General features: G+C 35.0%; 1 protein-coding gene and 1 pseudogene across 2 annotated transcripts; both read left to right on the top strand.

Moving 5' to 3' along the window:
- Positions 1-394: 394 nt before the first annotated feature.
- LOC109105749 (methyl-CpG-binding domain protein 3-like) lies at positions 395-8,913 on the top strand. Of its 2 annotated transcripts, none has more exons than XM_042713437.1 (7): positions 395-723; positions 2,026-2,182; positions 2,267-2,404; positions 3,264-3,354; positions 3,435-3,612; positions 7,012-7,158; positions 8,663-8,913. In XM_042713437.1, the coding sequence occupies exons 1-6, from the start codon at positions 470-472 to the stop codon at positions 7,154-7,156; spliced, it is 963 nt and encodes a 320-aa protein (XP_042569371.1). In that variant the 5' UTR covers positions 395-469; the 3' UTR covers positions 7,157-7,158; positions 8,663-8,913. The 2 variants fall into 2 exon arrangements, with proteins under 2 accessions (XP_042569371.1, XP_042569378.1); XM_042713444.1 differs by having other exon boundaries at positions 401-627.
- Positions 8,914-10,691: 1,778 nt separating this feature from the next.
- Positions 10,692-18,303, top strand: LOC109098808 (annotated as a pseudogene).
- The last annotated feature ends 419 nt before the right edge of the window (positions 18,304-18,722 follow it).

The following is an 18,722-nucleotide window of genomic DNA, read 5'->3' as shown; positions in this document are numbered from 1 at the left end:
CTGCATTATTTTAGTATCATTGATATACAATTTTATTTTTTTGAGTTTATTTAATTTTAGTACTTAAAATAAACACAAAAAGAGAAATCGTGCTTTGGCAACTATCTGAAATAAAATGCATTTAAGGTCTTTTTTAATTTAATTTTTATTACCTTTGATGTTATTTATTTTTAGTTTTATTTAAATGTGTGTTTGATTTAGATTGGTCACTATATATAATATCAGATAATTAATTAATTTAAAATATATACTTTAAAAGTTTTTGCGTCTTTTACGCGATGGGAATCACTTTCTTGATACAGTGAGTCGATTCTGACTGAACAGAAAGATCCGATTCTTCGAGTCACCGTTGTTAGACAACAATCGACTCTGAAATCGCTACGGACCTCCCGAGAATTACAGCAAATATGTTTTCAGCGCTTTTCTTTTTTTTTAAACAAGGATTTCTTACATATTTATCGCTCCGCGGATGAATGAACTGCGAGTCGACTCTCGGTTCACAGAGAGTCTCGAGTCAGAAGGTCGAGAGGTGAGCGGATCGAGAGCATCGCCAGCGGCCGCCTTTAACCCTAAACATCCACAGCTTTTCCTCCAGAGAGACTCCGGGAGAAACATGGAGAGGAAAAGGTGGGAGTGCTCGGCTCTCCCAAATGGTTGGAAAAGGGAAGAAGTGACCAGAAAGTCGGGCTTGTCCGCGGGGAAAAGTGATGTCTATTATTTTAGGTACTGCAGCGGGATTAGCCGGAGCCCAGCGAGCCGAGAAAACTGCCTTTATATAATAGTTAACAATCAAAACCGACCTCAATCGGCTAACTGAGTATTCTAGTACGTTATTATTCCAGATTATTGTTGTTTGTCGTGCGTACGTGAAGCTAACCGAGTTTTTCGACTCGTGCGAGTTAACGTTAGCGCTAAACGCTAATCTGCGCTAGCAGCTATGCTAACTCATTGTTTTTGTTTTGTTTATCTAGTTTAACTAATGTTCTGTTCGAGTTTAAACTGAATAAAATATTTCCCTGTAGTCTGACTATCGTTTATATTCGAGTCTGCACTGTATTAATGATATTTAATCGGATAACATTGTTAAGTGATGCAGCGGCAGCAAAAGTTCAATTAATGAGGAAACTAATTATTAATAATCGCTTATTTATCAAGAGAATAGCTGGATGCTATTCAAAATATTCAGTTTATGCAATATAGATTTTATATAAATGCTAGTTATCCTCTGCACCATGATATAACGCCTGATAATGTCACTTTACTAAGGTACCAACACAGTTTTTAGGGGTCTTTCTAATATTTATTGTTTTATACACTTCTGTTCACAAGTTTGGGATCGGTAAAATTAGTAATGTGTTGTGAAGAAGTCTCTTCTGCTCATCAAGGCTACATTTATTTGACTAAAAATAAAGAAAAATGCTGTAATATTGTGAAATATTATTACCATTTAAAATACTGGTATTATTTTTTAATTATATTTTAAAATAATAATTTATTTCTGTGATGCAAAGCTGAATTTTCAGCATTATTACTCCAGACTTTATGTGTGTGTATATATATATATATATATATATATATATATATATATATATATATATATATATATATATATATATATATATGCATGCATTTAGATATGCATTACATTTTGCATGTTACAAATATAATAAAAACATATATATATCTATATATCTATATATATATATATATATATATATATATATATATATATATATATATGCATTTACATTTTGCATGTTACAAATATAATAAAAAACATTATATATGTGTGTGTGTGTATATATATATATATATATATATATATATATATATATATATATATATATATATATATGTATATGTGTGTGTGTTTTTATTATATTTGTAACATGCAAAATGTAAATGCATATATATCTTTCTTGTTTAACAGTAGAATTATTTGTCGGGTGACTGGTTACGCAGTGGAAGTGCAGTTGTCATTCTGGACAATAAGGAATATTTCTTGATCTTTCATTTCCTTCTTAGTCCAACAGGGAAGAAGTTTCGGAGTAAACCACAGCTGGCCAGATATCTGGGAAACTCCATGGATCTCAGCTCCTTTGATTTCCGCACAGGGAAGATGCTCATGAGCAAGCTGAATAAGAACAGGCAGCGGCTTCGTTTCGATCACGGTCAGAGCAAGGTAGACACATCCGACTGAACCAAGCGCTCTTCAGCGTTCTGCGTCGTGCTGTTGGTAATGTTTGTGTCCGGTGCCTTTTTTCAGGGTAAACCGGATCTGAACACGTCACTGCCGGTCCGACAGACGGCGTCCATCTTCAAGCAGCCCGTCACCAAGGTCACAAATCACCCTAGCAACAAGGTTAAGACAGACACTCAGAAAGCTGTGGAGCAGCCCAGACAGGTAAACATCACAACATCTGCTGCAGCTGCTCACAAAGGAAATAATATGCAAAACTTTTATAATGGTTTTTGAAAGTCTCTTCTGCTCACCAAGGCTGCATTTATTTGATAAAAAAAAAAAACCAATAGCAAAAAAAAAAATAATAAACTGTAAAATTGTGAAATATTATTATAATTTAAAACAGCTGTTTTCTATGTGAATATCTGTTAAACTGTAATATATTTCTGTGATGTGCAGCTGAATTTTCAGCATCATTACTCCAATCTTCAGTGTCACATGATCTTCAGAAATCATTCTAATATGATGATTTGCTGCTCAAGAAACATTTCTGATTATTATCAATGTTGAACACAGTTGTGCTGCACAATATTTCTGTGGAAACCGTGATGCATTTTATTTTTCAGGATTCACAGATGAATAGAACGTTCAAAAGAACAAATAGAAATCTTTTGCAACATTATAAATGTTTCTGCCACAGGATAAAAAAAAATTAATAAAAAGGTCGTTGAGACTTTATCTTGCAGTTTTTCTCAGAATTGCAAAAAAAAAAAAAAGAGATATTAAGATATAAAGTTGCATTAAACTTTACAAAAAAAAAAAAGAAAGTATCCTGTGGAGGAAGCAGGCTTCCATACTTTGTCACTTTTGATAAATTTAATGTGTCCTAGCTAAATTATAATATTTCTTAATAAAAAACACATCTTACTGACCCTAAACTTTAACAGTATAGGCTGACCGTTAGTAATGGACGCAGCTGTCAAGCTCCAAAAAGATAAAAAAAGAACCATTAAGCATCAGTCCAGTCAATTAGTTCCTGTGACGCAAACATGAAATAATTGTTGGTCTGTTTATTTCACAGCTGTTCTGGGAGAAAAAGCTAAGTGGACTCAACACTTACGATATCGCAGAGGAGCTGGTGAAGACCATGGATCTTCCTAAAGGAGTGCAAGGTGAGTGTGGAGGATACACACTGATTAGACTGAATACTGCAGTGTTGGGGTTGTAAGCTGTGAGGTGTTTGATTGGGCAGGTGTGGGTCCGGGTTACACAGATAAGACGCTGCTCTCGGCTCTAGCGAGCGCCCTGCACACCAGCTCGGCTCCCATCACGGGTCAGCTGTCCGCCGCGGTGGAGAAGAACCCCGGAGTCTGGCTCAACACCACACAGCCTCTGTGCAAAGCCTTCATGGTGACGGATGAAGACATCAGGTACGAGCATACACTCCACAGCGCTTGTAGTGAAGCAGAGCTGTCCAGTGCAGCAGAGTTTAGCTCTAGACCTAATTACTATCACTAGAAACTCCCAAGCAGGTGCGCTGAAGCTAAACTGTGCAGGAAAGAGGGCCTTAAGGAGAAGTTTTGTCATATTATGATGTTTTTTTAAAACATCTGTGTAAACGCCATCTTCTCTTGTGATGTAAGAAACATCAAAGTTTAATGTCACATCCAGTGTAGGTTATAACTTCCCCATCATTGATTCGTAAAACACATTTTCTTTCTTCTGCTATTTAGGAATAAACTCATTTTGATGTGTGTTTATTTTTTTCTGTCTAACCTAGGGTTATTATCGTTTACGAAAACTAAATAAATACAAAAATTGTTATTAATATATTAATATTTCAGCTAGTCTAATACAATAAGGTGTTTTAGCAAATAATTTTAACTTATTTTATTTCATCTTATTTTAGCTATTTTATTTTTAGCAACATTTCTAATTTTCGTTTGGTTTAACTTGATGTGCCAAAATAACTAAAACTAAACTACAACTAAATAAAAAAAAAATAAAAACTATATAGACAAAAAAGTTTAATTTGAATTACTAAAATAACTACAACTAAATAAAAAAAACTATATAGACAAAAAAGTTTAATTTGAATTACTAAAATAACTACAACTAAATAAAAAATTAAAAACTATATAGACAAAAAAGTTTAATTTGAAGTACAAAAATAATGAAAACTACAACTAAATAAAAATAAACTATATAGACAAATAAGTTTAATCTGGAGTGCTAATATAATGAAAACTAAACTACATCTAAATTATTTTTTTTAAAAAACTATATAGACAAAAATCTGTTTAGTTTAATTTGAAGAACTAAAATAATGAAAACTAAACTACAACTAAATAAAAATTAATAAAAACTATATAGACAAAAAAGTTTAATTTTAAGTGCTAAAATAATGAAAACTACAACTAAATGAAAAATATTAGAAATTATACAGAAAAATAAGTTTAATTTGAATTAGTAAAATAACTACAACTAAATAAAAAATAAAAACTATATAGACAAAAAAGTTTAATTTAAACTACTAAAATAATGAAAACTACAACTAAATAAATATAACTATATAGACAAATAAGTTTAATTTGAAGAACTAAAATAATGAAAACTAAACTACATCTAAATAAAAATGTATAAAAACTATATAGACAAAAAAAAGTTTAATTTGAAGTGCTAAAATAATGAAAACCAAACTCTGACCAAATGAAAACTATATAGACAAAAAAAGTTTAAATAAGTACTGAAATAATGAAAACAACTAAATAAAATAAACTATATAGACAAATAAGTATAATCTGAAGTGCTAATATAATGAAAATTAAACTACAACTAAATAAAAATTAATAAAAACTATATAGACAAAAAAAGTTTAATTTGAAGTACTAAAATAATGAAAACCAAACTCTGACCAAATGAAAACTATATAGACAAAAAAGTTTAAGTACTAAAATACTGAAAACAACTAAATAAAATGATAAACTATATGGACAAATAAATTTAATCTGAAGTGCTTATATAATGACTAAACTAAACTACATCTAAATAAAAAAATATTAAAAAACTATATAGACAAAAATCTGTTTAGTTTAATTTGAAGAACTAAAATAATGAAAACTAAACTACAACTAAATAAAAATTAATAAAAACTATATAGACAAAGTTTAATTTGAAGTGCTAAAATAATGAAAACTACAACTAAATAAAAAATAATAGAAATTATACAGAGAAATAAGTTTAATTTGAATTGGTAAAATAACTACAACTAAATAAATAATAAAAACTATATAGACAAAAAAAGTTTAAATAGGTACTAAAATAATGAAAACAACTAAATAAAATAAACTATATAGACAAGTATAATCTGAAGTGCTAATATAATGAAAACTAAACTACATCTAAATAAAAAAAATATTAAAAAACTATAGACAAAAATCTGTTTAGTTTAATTTGAAGAACTAAAATAATGAAAACTAAACTACAACTAAATAAAAATTAATAAAAACTATATAGACCAAAAAGTTTAATTTGAAGTGCTAAAATAATGAAAACTACAACTAAATAAAAAATAATAGAAATTATACAGAGAAATAAGTTTAATTTGAATTAGTAAAATAACTACAACTAAATAAAAAATAAAAACTATATAGACAAAGTTTAATTTAAACTAAAATAATGAAAACTACAACTAAATAAATATAATAAACTATAGACAAAAATCTGTTTAGTTTAATTTGAAGTACTAAAATAATGAAAACCAAACTCTGACCAAATGAAAACTATATAGACAAAAAAGTTTAAGTACTAAAATAATGAAAACAACTAAATAAAATAAACTATATAGACAAATAAGTATAATCTGAAGTGCTAATATAATGAAAACTAAACTACATCTAAATAAAAATGTATAAAAACTATATAGACAAAAAAATCAGTTTAGTTTAATTTGAAGAACTAAAATAATGAAAACTAAACTACAACTAAATAAAAATTTATAAAAACTATATAGACAAAAAAGTTTAATTTGAAGTACTAAAATAATGAAAACCAAACTCTGACCAAATGAAAACTATATAGACAAAAAAGTTTAAGTACTAAAATACTGAAAACAACTAAATAAAATGATAAACTATATAGACAAATACGTTTAATCTGAAGTGCTAATATAATGAAAACGAAACTACATCTAAATAAAACAAATTAAAAAACTATATAGACAAAAAATCTAAGTTTAGTTTAATTTGAAGAACTAAAATAATGAAAACTAAACAATTAAATAAAAATTTATAAAAACTATATAGACAAGTTTAATTAATTACTAAAATAATGAAAACAACTAAATAAAATAATAAATATATAGACAAATAAGTTTAATCTAAAGTGCTAATATAATGAAAACTAAACTACAACTAAATAAAATTAATAAAAACTATATAGACCAAAAAAAAGTTTAATTTGAAGAACTAAAATAATGAAAACCAAACTACGACTAAATAAAAACTATATAGACAAAAAACATTTTAATTTGAAGAACTAAAATAACAAACTAAATAAAAAACAAACTGTAGACAAAAATACGAAAACACAACAAAATGACTAATATTTTAACTAAAATGAAAGTGAAAACAAAATATTAAAATAGAAAAATAAAGTGTAATACAGATTATTAGTAGTATATCAGAAATACTAAAATAAGACCGGTCTGACCTTACGTCACGAGTGGTTCCTGCGGTTTTGAGCTCCAGTATGTTACAGTAGAATAATGAACGTTTAATGAAGATGACAGATATCTGAGTGCTTGATTGAAACGCACTCGTCGTCCACAGGAAGCAGGAGGATCTGGTGTACAGCGTGAGGAAGAGGCTGGAGGAAGCGCTCATGGCAGACATGCTCGCGCACATAGAGGAAGCCGCTACTGAGGCCAAATCTCTGAAGGAAGAGTCCAGCGACGAGGAAATGGAGTCTGTTTAGCCGTAAGAGAAAAACAAACCAGACTAATGGATGATTCTTCATTCAGCGAGAAGGAGGAGGAGGCTTTTTCAAGACAAAGAATCATTATATTAACATCTCTTTAACTGCGTTCTTACTTTATCTACTAGTTTTAAATGATCGTAGAAATTTACAGTTTGCTGTTGCTGTTTTTTTTTTTTTTTTACTTAATTATTTTTCTTCTATTTTTTCATTATTTGCCAAATCGTGATAGTCTCTCATGAGTTTTTTATACAATGTTAAAATACATGTAATATCTTGGGAATAATGCACTAGTAGAACATTTTGGTTTGTGATAACTGCTACAAATAAGGTGCTCAATTTTTCCTGGTTTTGCGATATTAAGTGTATTAAATATCAGGAAAATCCACTTTGCAATTATCTGCAAAACAAGCCTATTTTTAGTTAATTTGGTATGTGTATTCAGAATTTTTATTGATTATTATTTATATATTTATATACACTACCGTTCGAAAGTTTGGGGTCAGTAAGACTTGTAATGTTTTTTAAAAAAGTCTCTTATGCTCATCAGGGCTGCATTTATTTGATCAAAAATACAGAAAAAAACAGTAATCTGCCATAATGTTATTACAATATGAAATGATGTTTTCTATTTTAATATCCTTTAAAATGTAATTTATTTCTGCAAAACTGAAAAAAAATCACACAATACTCCACTACAAAAATCAACTAAAAACCCTCATAAATCATTAAAATATATGCAAAATTATTACTACAAAAAACAATTTTGTAAACTTTTTCTTCAAAATATTTTTTTGGAAACTGCGATACTTTTTTCAGGATTCTTTGATGAATAAAAAGTTAAAAAGAACAGCATTTATTCAAAATATAAATCTTTTCTATCACTTCTTATCAATTTAACACATCCTTGAACTTTTGAATGGTAGTGTATATTGTTAAAAAAGTATATTGTTTCTATTTTAAATAAATGCTCTTCTTTTTAAGTTTTTATTCATCATAGAATCCCGAAAAAAAAGTATCATAGGTTCCAAAAAAATATTAAGCTGCACAGTTTCCAGCACAACTGATAATAAATCATCATATTAGAATGATTTCTGAAGATCATGTGACACTGAAGACTGGAGTAATGATGCTGAAAATACAGCTTTGAATCACCGGAATAAATTAGATTTTAATGTATATTAAAATAGAAACACGTTATTTTACATCATAATAATATTTCACAATGTAATTTTTTTTCCCTGTATTTTTGAACAAATAAATGCAGCCTTGATGAGCAGAAGAAACTCCTGTAAAAAACATTACAAATCGTTCTGATCCCAAACTTTTGACCGGTAGTGTATATATTTTTATTTCTTTCCCCAATGCTGCTGTCATTACTCTCACGTCAAGTGTTTCAGAAAACAAATTGTGACCCAGTGCAGCCCTGCTTCAAACGACAGTTTCGAGTCTGTGATCAGATCTTTACTGAAGGACGTGTAACGCTGTTCATCTGTGTGTCTGCAGGGACGAGATCGACCTGGACGACGGCGTTCTTCCTCCCCAAACCCAAAGACGCACTCAGACTTGAGCTGATCGACTTGAGCTCGACGCTGCTCTCCTGCCTTTCTTCTCCAGCTCCACTGTGAATGTGTTTTACGCTAACATTTCAAGCAGTTTTATAAAACCAAATTGACTGTTTTCCTAACTTTAACTGGTTTTCAGTGGATTTGCTGTATTTTTGTACAGCGTGTTTAATGTTTGGCTCCATCATGTCCGTGAGATCTGGGTTTCCAGCATCACGCAGTGGGTTTGAGTGAGTTTCCTAAGTCCAGGTTGTTGTTTTTTTTCAGACGTCATAACTTAAGCTTCACAGTTTTTTTAATATACAGTACAGGTCAAAAGTTTGGAAACATTACTATTTTTAATGTTTTTGAAAGAAGTTTCTTCTGCTCATCAAGCCTGCATTTATTTGATCAAAAATACAGAAAAAACAGTAATATTGTGACATATTATTACAACTTAAAATAATTGTTTTTAAATTTATTATACTTTAAATTATCATTTATTTCTGTGATGCAAAGCTGAATTTTCAGCATCATTACTCCAGCCTTTCTTTTTTCTGTATATCAAATAAATGCAGGCTTGATGAGCAGAAGAGACTTCTTTCAAAAACATTAAAAATAGTAATGTTTCCAAACTTTTGACCTGTACTGTACAAATGAAATGCCATGTTTTTTATGACTGATTATGGAAATAATCTACTATTAGTACATATAGATTTGTGATGGCTGGTACAAATACGGTGCTCAATTCTTCCTGGTTCCTTTATATTTTAGCTTTTGTTACAGTGCTATTTGAGCGTAGATATATGATATAAGCTCTTACATCGGTGCTTTTAGGTTTTTGTATTCAATGCATAGCTGATATCATTGAATGTCAGAAGATATGGACAGTTTTACAATATTTCTGGAGTTATTTTTCAGTGAGATGAGATTGGATCAAGCTGTTTGTGTTGCTGTATGAAGTTGGTACATTATTCAGAGATGCATTGTGGACTGAACGCTCACAGCACAGAAATCTGCATGATGCATCTGTTTATCCAGTGTTTGGTCAGTTGTTTTTTATTTACACTAATTCTTCACAAACCCAGGATTGAATTTAATAGATGATCGACTTGTAACCTGATTTATTTTTTTTTGTCACAAATGATTGCACTGCAGTCCTATTTGAGAAAAGCGGGAGCGGTGTTTGTGTTTCCCTTTATTTGCAAGAAATCTTAGATATTTTTGACAAACCTTGTAGCTGAGAGACACATTATTTTGTAAACTTGGAAAATAAAAGACTTTCAACACACGTCAGCATATTCATTTTTTCTTTTAATGCAAATATTGGCATTTGAAAAAAAAAAAAAAAAAAAAAAAAATGAGTCACAAACCTTTTTCATTAATTAATGTTCATATTTAAATATTTACATATTTAGTGTTTATCAAATATGTTTATAATATAAAATATATTTATGGAATAATATATATATATATATATATATATAAAACAATTAACTGATGACAAATATTAATACGTATGCTTTACCATATCAATATTTTGCATAATTAACATAGTAATTGTTTCTTACACTTATTTATTAGTTAATTAAATGTTTTTACAGTATAATACATGGAATTATATGTGTGTGCACATAAAATTCCATAATTAAAATATTTTTGTTATATTTTTTTCTGTTATATATATATCTATATCACCATTTAATTAAATGTTTATTAATACATGCATATGCTTTCCCATATTAATTTTTTTTAAAACTGATTTAATAGTTAATAAAAATGTGTTGAAACTTGAACTTTGATATAATCTATTCATGAAAAAATTTATCTATAAACGGAATCATTAAAATGTATTATAATATAGATTGAGTTTATACAGGCTCAATATAATGGACATATATTATTGCAATATACATTTACTTGTAAAGAAATAATCGGCCCAGAAGCGCAGCACGTGGCCTTTGAACCCTTTGTTGTGCGCCGGGTGACGTCAGCGCAGCGAGAGAGAGAGAGAGAGAGAGAGTGTGTCTGCACACACAGACAGACAAAGACGGCGGACCGGAGGAACGGGAGAACGCGCTCTATACTGTACACACGCGTGAAAACAACCGGAGAAACAATGAGCAGACCGCGTGCGTGAGCGGTGCCGAGGCGGGACGCGTGATTCCAACGCGCGCCGGGGTTTGATTTTGACCGCGAATGCTTTTAAAACGAGTCTTTACCTCCAACGCCCCCCAACAGTTAGCAGCTCCGCTAGCGGCTAGCCACCATCACATCTCCCTCATCCGCCAGAAACAGCAGACACGAGCGGCGAGCGGAGCGGGAACACGTAAGGTGAGGTACTGCCACTGTATTTAACGCTTGTCCGTGCTAGTTTCTTGTCCGCCGGTTTCCGTTAACGCCCGGGATTGCCCGCGTGGTGTGCGGCTGAGATCCGCAAACAAAGGCGACAATGTGACTGATCGTCTCCGGTTAGCGACGCGGCTAACAACACTTCACTTTCAACTCCAGTTATCTCCGTTTAAACTCACAAATCAACCGATCGCGAGGCGCGGACGCGCGCGTCACGCTCCCGCCGCGAACTCTGCGTAATAACGGCCGCTTGACGCGAAACATACCCGCGCTGCGAGGCTACCTCGCGGAGCTAAAGAGCAGCAGAAACAATAAAGACAAAAGGGACACGACGCATGGAGTGCTAGAAAACAAGCAGCACACTCGCTTTAGCGCACTGTAGTGTGCACTTAGACTGCTTCGAGCGTTTCTAGATGGTTTGTGCTGCTTCTCAAGGTGTTTGATTGTTTTAATTGTGTTTTTTTCTTTTAGGAAGCGCGCTCGGTTCGTTGTCTGATGCGCACGCGGGCGCTACTATGCCTAGCCCGTTGTTCCACCCTGACATCATGGATCACGAGATGGTAGTGAGCAGCACCGGACAGTCCGGCGGGGTCACCGAGCAGGAGCCCCGGGGCGAGGACCATCAGGAGGCGCTGCGCTTCGCTCTGGATCAGCTGTCACTCATGGCGCTGGAGAAGGTCGACTGTATGGACGGGACCTCGGTCGGTGAGAACTGTAACGGGGGAGGCGGATACGTCGATCTGCAGCTGCTTGAGCACACGAACGGCTCCCGGGAGTCGCCCGGCTCCTGCTCGCCCTCGCCGGAGTACTACGGCTCGGGAGGCGGCGGCGGATACCACATGGCCGGCCCGCACTCCTCCATCCTCGCGGAACAAAGCTCGGTGCTCCGCAAGAGAAGCGTCAACATGACCGAGTGCGTACCGGTGCCCACGTCAGAGCATGTGGCCGAGATCGTCGGCAGACAAGGTAACTCGACTTTAATATTCACTAAAACATCATAAACAAAAACATAACATGCCTTTGATTACGATTCTTTATGATCCAAGAGATGATAAACAAATGCAATGCAGAGGAGTAGAACAATAAGTGAGTGTTGTAATATTGTTTATGTCCCGAGAGAGGATAAACAATAAATGCAATGCATTTGAACAATTGTAAAGCATTGCATATAGTTATTTGCGTGATAAATGTGTTTTAATATCATATCCCAACAAATGCAGTGCACTCGAACAATAGAAAAGCACCGCAAGTAGTTATTTGCTCGCAAAATATGAAATTATGTTCTTAAAAGATAAATAAATGCAATGCATTTGAACAATATGAAAGCATTTTGCGTGCAAAATATGAAAATTTCATGATATTCTTTGTTTCAAGATAGAAAAAAACAATTAATGCAATGCATTTGAACAATAGAAATTATTGCAAGTAGGTATTTGCTTGATAAATATTATGTCCAAACAAATTTAATGTTCTTAAACGATTGAACAATATAAAATGCATTAAAGGTAGTTATTTGCCCGCAAAAAAATATGGAAATGCAAAAATATTCTTTGTTTCAAGAGTCATAAACAATGAATGCAATGCATTTGAACAATAGAAATCATTGAAAGTAGTGATTTGCGTGCAAAATATTGCCTTGTGTTCCAAAATTTAATAAACAACGAATGCAGTTGAACAAAAAAATAAGCATAACCTAACTGGGATCAGTCATGTGACATTGTTTACTAGTCAGTCGCATTAAAAAAATGTGATTGTTTGCCTGAATTCTTTGTTCCGTGCATTGGAGCAATATGAAAAGCATCGTTTTAATAGTCTGAGATTGCATGCAAAAGGAGTGATTTGAATATTCACTCCCGTTCTGTTCCTAGACATCATAAACAAAGCAATGCAGTGCATCAGAACAATAAGCGCGCATTATGAGCGGCCTGGTGCGTGTGCATTGCGCTTCTGTTGGTGGTGTTTTGGCACGCGTGCACGGGTGTTTTCGTACTTTTGGACGTTTAGACGTGTTTCTGTCCTTCATAAACATCAGTAGTGTGGATGTTGTGGGTGGAGGAGGGGGTCTGTCGCTCTGAACCAGACAATAGAGACTCGCATCGACCGCTGCGGCTTCACGAGCCTCACTGTCTGCTGATTATCGATCTCTGACTGCGTTCCGTTCAGGATCCGGAGTGTTATGTGAACGCGCAGGGGTCATGTGAGGATATGAGTTATGCAATTATAGAAGGCCGGGGACGCGCATTTCAGCTCCGATGGACTTGTTAGTTACAAACTCGCGAGGAATAATCTCCAGTGACTTGAGTTTCTGTGGAACAAGCGCGGTTTCTGCGAGCGACGCGAGGTTTGGCTCGGCGCGGCATTGTTCTCTTTGTTTGAAATGCCATGTGTTCTGCCTCCCGCGATGACGTCACAGAGCGCGCGCGCCATTGGCTGAGTGAAGTGACCCGGATTTAAAGGAACAGCGCACCTCTGCACCGCACAATAACAGCCGATGAATGAATAAAACATCTTTATTCTGCACTTTATTATCAATGCACGGGTGAATTATGAAGCATTTATAATGGTATTCTTGCAGGCTTTATGTGACCTGGTTATAAGCTTATATGATAGTCACAGAAAGTGTCACTATTACTGAATTAAATTAATTTATCGTAGTTATTTTATTAAACTGTGTAAAGTATTCAACCTTTTGCCTTTGCTAGTTTTTAATTTTTAAATGGTCCTGACAAATTAATTAATTAAATATGAAGTATAAGTTTGTTGAAAATAAACCTTTTGCCTTTTAACAAATTTTAAAAGCCATGTAGTCTGTCATTTTCAAACTATAGCATGCTACTACTGAAAAACTTTTAGGATTATAATAACAAAGTAAATTGATTAATTTAAAATATTATACTTGCAGATATTAGAAACAAAGATTTATTTATGTGGGTAAAGACTTATGTGGAATAATGTATGATCACTATTGAATTTGAATATAATAACATTTTGGTTATTATGATGCATAAATTTACATTTTCCATTCAACCTTTTGTCTTTGTAAGTTCATTTAAATGGTGATGTAGTGACATGAATTTTTAAAAACTAGAGATATACCACGTGTCTGAGTTAATAACATAATTTCTCACATAATTTTACTTCATTACAATATTAATAATTATGTATAAATTTACATATGTCTGTCACCTTTTTTAAATTCAACCTTTTATCCTTTTTTTTAAAAACTAGATTTTCTCTGTTAAAATTATGCATTTTTTAACTAATTTCATGGCATCTTTATTTGTAACTGTAGCAGATACCCAAGTTTTATAATTTAAAAAAGTTAATAAAATAACTACTTGAAAATGTTATTCTAAAATATATTAGAAACAAGGTATTTATTTGGTTGTGCATTTATATGATAGTCACAGTCAGTATTATTGATTTTAATAAAATATTGGAATTAATATATTCAATAAATATATGTATGCCTGTCATAATTTGCATTTTGCTTTTTTTGTCTTTCAGGTAAAATTAGCTCATTAAAAGTATTAAAAAAAAATTCAAATATAAGAATCAAGGCTTTGTTTATTTGGGTAAACGCTTATGATAATCAAAAAATTGTTAATAGTATTATTGACTAATTATTAATATAATGTAATCATTACATTTATATATATGTATAACTTTACATGTCTGTCATAATTTGCCTTTTCTTTTTTTATTCAACTTTTTTGCCCTTGCTAGTTCATTTAAACGTTCCTGTGGTATGGCAAATTAATTTTAAAAAGTACAATATACCATGTCGTATCTCAACGAATTAAAATAATTTTAGTTAATGTGTGCATTAGTAAAAATGGTGTAATTTTATTGCAACTAGTATTAAAGCATGAAAATACTGAAACAATTAAAATTATTTATGCATTACAATAAATAAATATTTATTGTCAGTTAGTCGAATGCGTCATTTTTAACGTTTATTTCTTGTTTTTTGCAGGTTGCAAGATCAAAGCTTTGCGTGCGAAAACAAACACTTACATCAAAACCCCCGTGAGAGGAGAAGAACCCGTGTTCATCGTGACGGGCCGCCGCGAGGACGTGGAAATGGCCAAACGCGAGATCATCTCAGCGGCCGAGCACTTCTCCATGATCCGCGCCTCGCGCTGCAAAGCCGGCGCAAACGGCCCCGGATCGAGCGGCTCGCTTCCCGGCCCTCCCAACCTCCCCGGACAGACCACCATCCAGGTGCGCGTTCCCTACCGCGTCGTGGGCCTAGTGGTGGGACCCAAAGGAGCCACGATCAAACGCATCCAGCAGCAGACACACACCTACATCGTGACGCCGAGCCGCGAAAAAGACCCCGTGTTCGAGGTCACCGGCATGCCGGAGAACGTGGACCGCGCGCGCGAAGAGATCGAAACGCACATCACGCTGCGCACCGGCGCTTTCGTCGACCTCCAAACCGAAAATGACTTCCACAACAACGGGACGGATGTGAGTTTAGAGGGTCTTGGAGCGCTCGGTTTGAGCGGCGCGCTTTGGTCGCGTGCGACTCATTCGGCTCCTCCACCTCCGTCGCAGATGCACCATTCGACACGCAAGATGTCGTCCGAATCATTTTCGGCGACTCGACGGGCGGCGGACGGCGGTGGAAGCCCCACGAGCCCCTTTAGCACTAGCAGTGCCGGCGGGAGCTTCTCCTTCGCGGGCGATTCGACTCCGAACTTGCCTGCGACGTCAGAAGATTTGGGTTTTGAATTTGGCGCTGCGAATATATGGGCGCCATTTCTGAACGGTGCAAAGCAGCCGCCGCCGCCACCTCAGCCAATACGTCGCAACAGCAGCGGCCTCAGCGGCGGAGCAGTAACCCCGCGCCTCTCGCCCGACCCAGATACCCGCTCGCCCGCCGTGCCCAAAGCGACCCGCTCAGCGCTCTCTCCTGGCTCCAGACGGGCGGCGGCAGCAGTGGCGGAAGCAGCACCGGATACTCGTCCTGCTCGGCATCGTCGCTCCCGGGTGGCTCGCCAACTGATTCAGAAGGCGGCGGAAGCGGAGGTGGAATCGCATCCACCATGCTAGGACGCCTCAAAGCGGGTGGCCTGGCCGGGATGGTGTCGCGGGATTGTTTCGTGTGCTGCGAGAGCGAGGTGACGGCTGCACTCGTCCCGTGTGGCCACAACCTCTTCTGCATGGATTGCGCCGGGCAGATTTGCCAGTCGCAGGATCCCGAGTGTCCCGTTTGCCACACTCCTGCCACGCAGTGCATCCGGATCTTCTCTTAAACGAAGACTGCCTTGAGTAATTATTAGAAATGACACTATTCTGATTTATTGACAGTAATAATAATAACAACAACAACAGTGACTGTATTACACACTCAAGTACTTGCCAGACTGCGTCTTATCTTCAGTGGGTTATTTTTCCATCATGCTTCCGACTTTTTCTACTCGACTTTTACGCTGCACTTTTTTCTAACGCGTTTTTTTTTTCTTTCCGTGTTGCCGATGCAGTCGTTTTTTAAATTATTTTTGTGGGGGTGTTTTTTTTATGCGAAAGCTGCGCTCGTTTAGACCAAAACATGAGAAATTTCTGTTTTATTATCGAACACTTAATATTTATACGAGTCGATATGCGACGGTTCTAGTGTATGTTGGATCTGAAATAGCTAGAGTAGTACATGTTATGAATATCATTACCGTGCATTTTCTCTTCTGCCACACTACCTTAAAACATTCACGTGTCGGTTCATTCCTGCACTCCAGAAACAGGGTTGCTAGTATTTACCGAGGAGCTTTTATCTGTTACGACTTTTCAAATCAAATCGCATATTGAATAATCTTTCGAATGTTTAGTCGTGATTGTGTGCAAGAGCGACTGTGACACAGAAATGTATTTAGCTGGAGTTAGCGTCTGTCTTCCGGCCCTTTCGTTTACGATCGCACTTAGCTCCCCATACGCTGCCTATGAATTAACCTGTAGCCCCGCCCGACAGTTTTTACGCGACAAGCCATGCTTTCACACTCTAAAGGGCTTCTGGTTGCACACTACACTTCAGGTCGTCCTAATAAACGGGATGCTAGTCCGCGTGGCAGCTAAATCACCAGGGCTTCCGTACGTTTTAGCAATGCATGAGCCGTTTCTCCTTGAACGCGAGGGACTCTTGACGTCTTAAAGGGCGAGAATGCATTTTGGTTTGTACAGGTTTCTTTCTCTAGACACGTGTTTAGATTTTCTTTGGCGTGTCGAATATTAAATGTGCCAGGATTCAAGCGCTAACGGTGCCTTGGTGGTGAAACTCGCTGCCGGGAATGAAGATTGTGACATAAGCTCTCTCCGCTCTTCCAGTTTTCGTGATTTGTACAGAGAGCCGCGTCGAATCTGAGCCGTTCGTTTTCTTCTTTTCGTCCCCAGACTTCGTTAAAAGCAGCGTTTAGTAGTGTAACGGGTTGAAAGGTACAAGAAGCTAGTAGTTTTCAGGTTGTGCGTGTTTGTGACGTGTTTTGGTACTGGCGAAGAGGGTCATGTGACTAGTGAACAATCGGCCTGAAGTCGAACGGTTTCCTTTCTTTTCTTTTTGTCCTCAAACAGGGTTTGCTGAGGACGATCTCAGGCGGTTTTGCATTAGAACGACGTCAGACGCTGTTTTCCCATGATTCATCTGTGCCCTGAACTCGCTCGGCTTTTACTTTCGCTTTAATTCCTTTCTTACGCAGAACCAAAAGCGATTTCAATAACCGAATATCAGGCGTAATTGTAAATATCCTCAATACAATCATTGGGATTAGTTTTCAAACGTATGACGGAAAAGGTTAATGTAGTTTTTAAAACGCGTATCGTTATTTGTAAGTTAAACTCTCTGCATGTCTTGAAGCCATGAGGCATTAGCTAATAATTTTCTAAAGACAAAAAAAAACTTTTTTACACATTTTATTTTTACAATTTATTTGCTTACCTTGACATAAATATCCCAGATTATAATGTGACCCTTTTATTACAGCAAATTTATCTTTATTTTCCATATTTCTGTTTCCTGTGTACAACATATAGGCAATTTATAACAAAATGAGAAAAAAATTATTGAAGAAAATTTAAAATTGAAATATATTTTATTTGAAAGTTTATGGACCTTTTAACCGTGAGCTGGAACAATTGTATACACGTATAATTTGAGCTGACTTGACGGTTATAAGAAATGTATCAAGAGTTTTATTTTTTATGCTTCTTTAATAAAATCTTGTTTTTGTTTTCGTTTTTGTACTGTAAAACAATAAACCGTTGTGTCCGTGTCTTCATTTCTGTGTTATTAAAGCTTTGTTGCATGTATGAAGACAGAAAATCGTTAAAGACGTTAGTTTTTTTAACCTCGTTCCCTACACTCTTAAAAATACGATGCCATAGAAGAACCTTTTTGTCTAAATGGTTTCATAGAGAACCTTTAACATCTGAAAAAGCTTTCTGTTTCACAAACGGTTCTATGTGGTTAAATAAGGTTCTTCAGGTTATAAAAAGGTAAGAAAGAACCTCTTTCAAGAACCTTTGACTGAATGGTTTTTTGTGGAACCAAAAATGGTTCTTCGGTGGCATCGCTTGAAGATCCTTTTGAAGCACCTTTATTTTTAAGAGTAGTTTGTAAAGAAAATCTTTAATTGCTGTACAGTCTGTCTCTGCAGGGTCATTATAGTTAACTAAAA

This window comes from Cyprinus carpio, chromosome A2 (assembly GCF_018340385.1).
Source record: "Cyprinus carpio isolate SPL01 chromosome A2, ASM1834038v1, whole genome shotgun sequence".
Taxonomy (NCBI): domain Eukaryota; kingdom Metazoa; phylum Chordata; class Actinopteri; order Cypriniformes; family Cyprinidae; genus Cyprinus; species Cyprinus carpio.
This window is presented reverse-complemented; position numbering and strand designations above follow the sequence as displayed.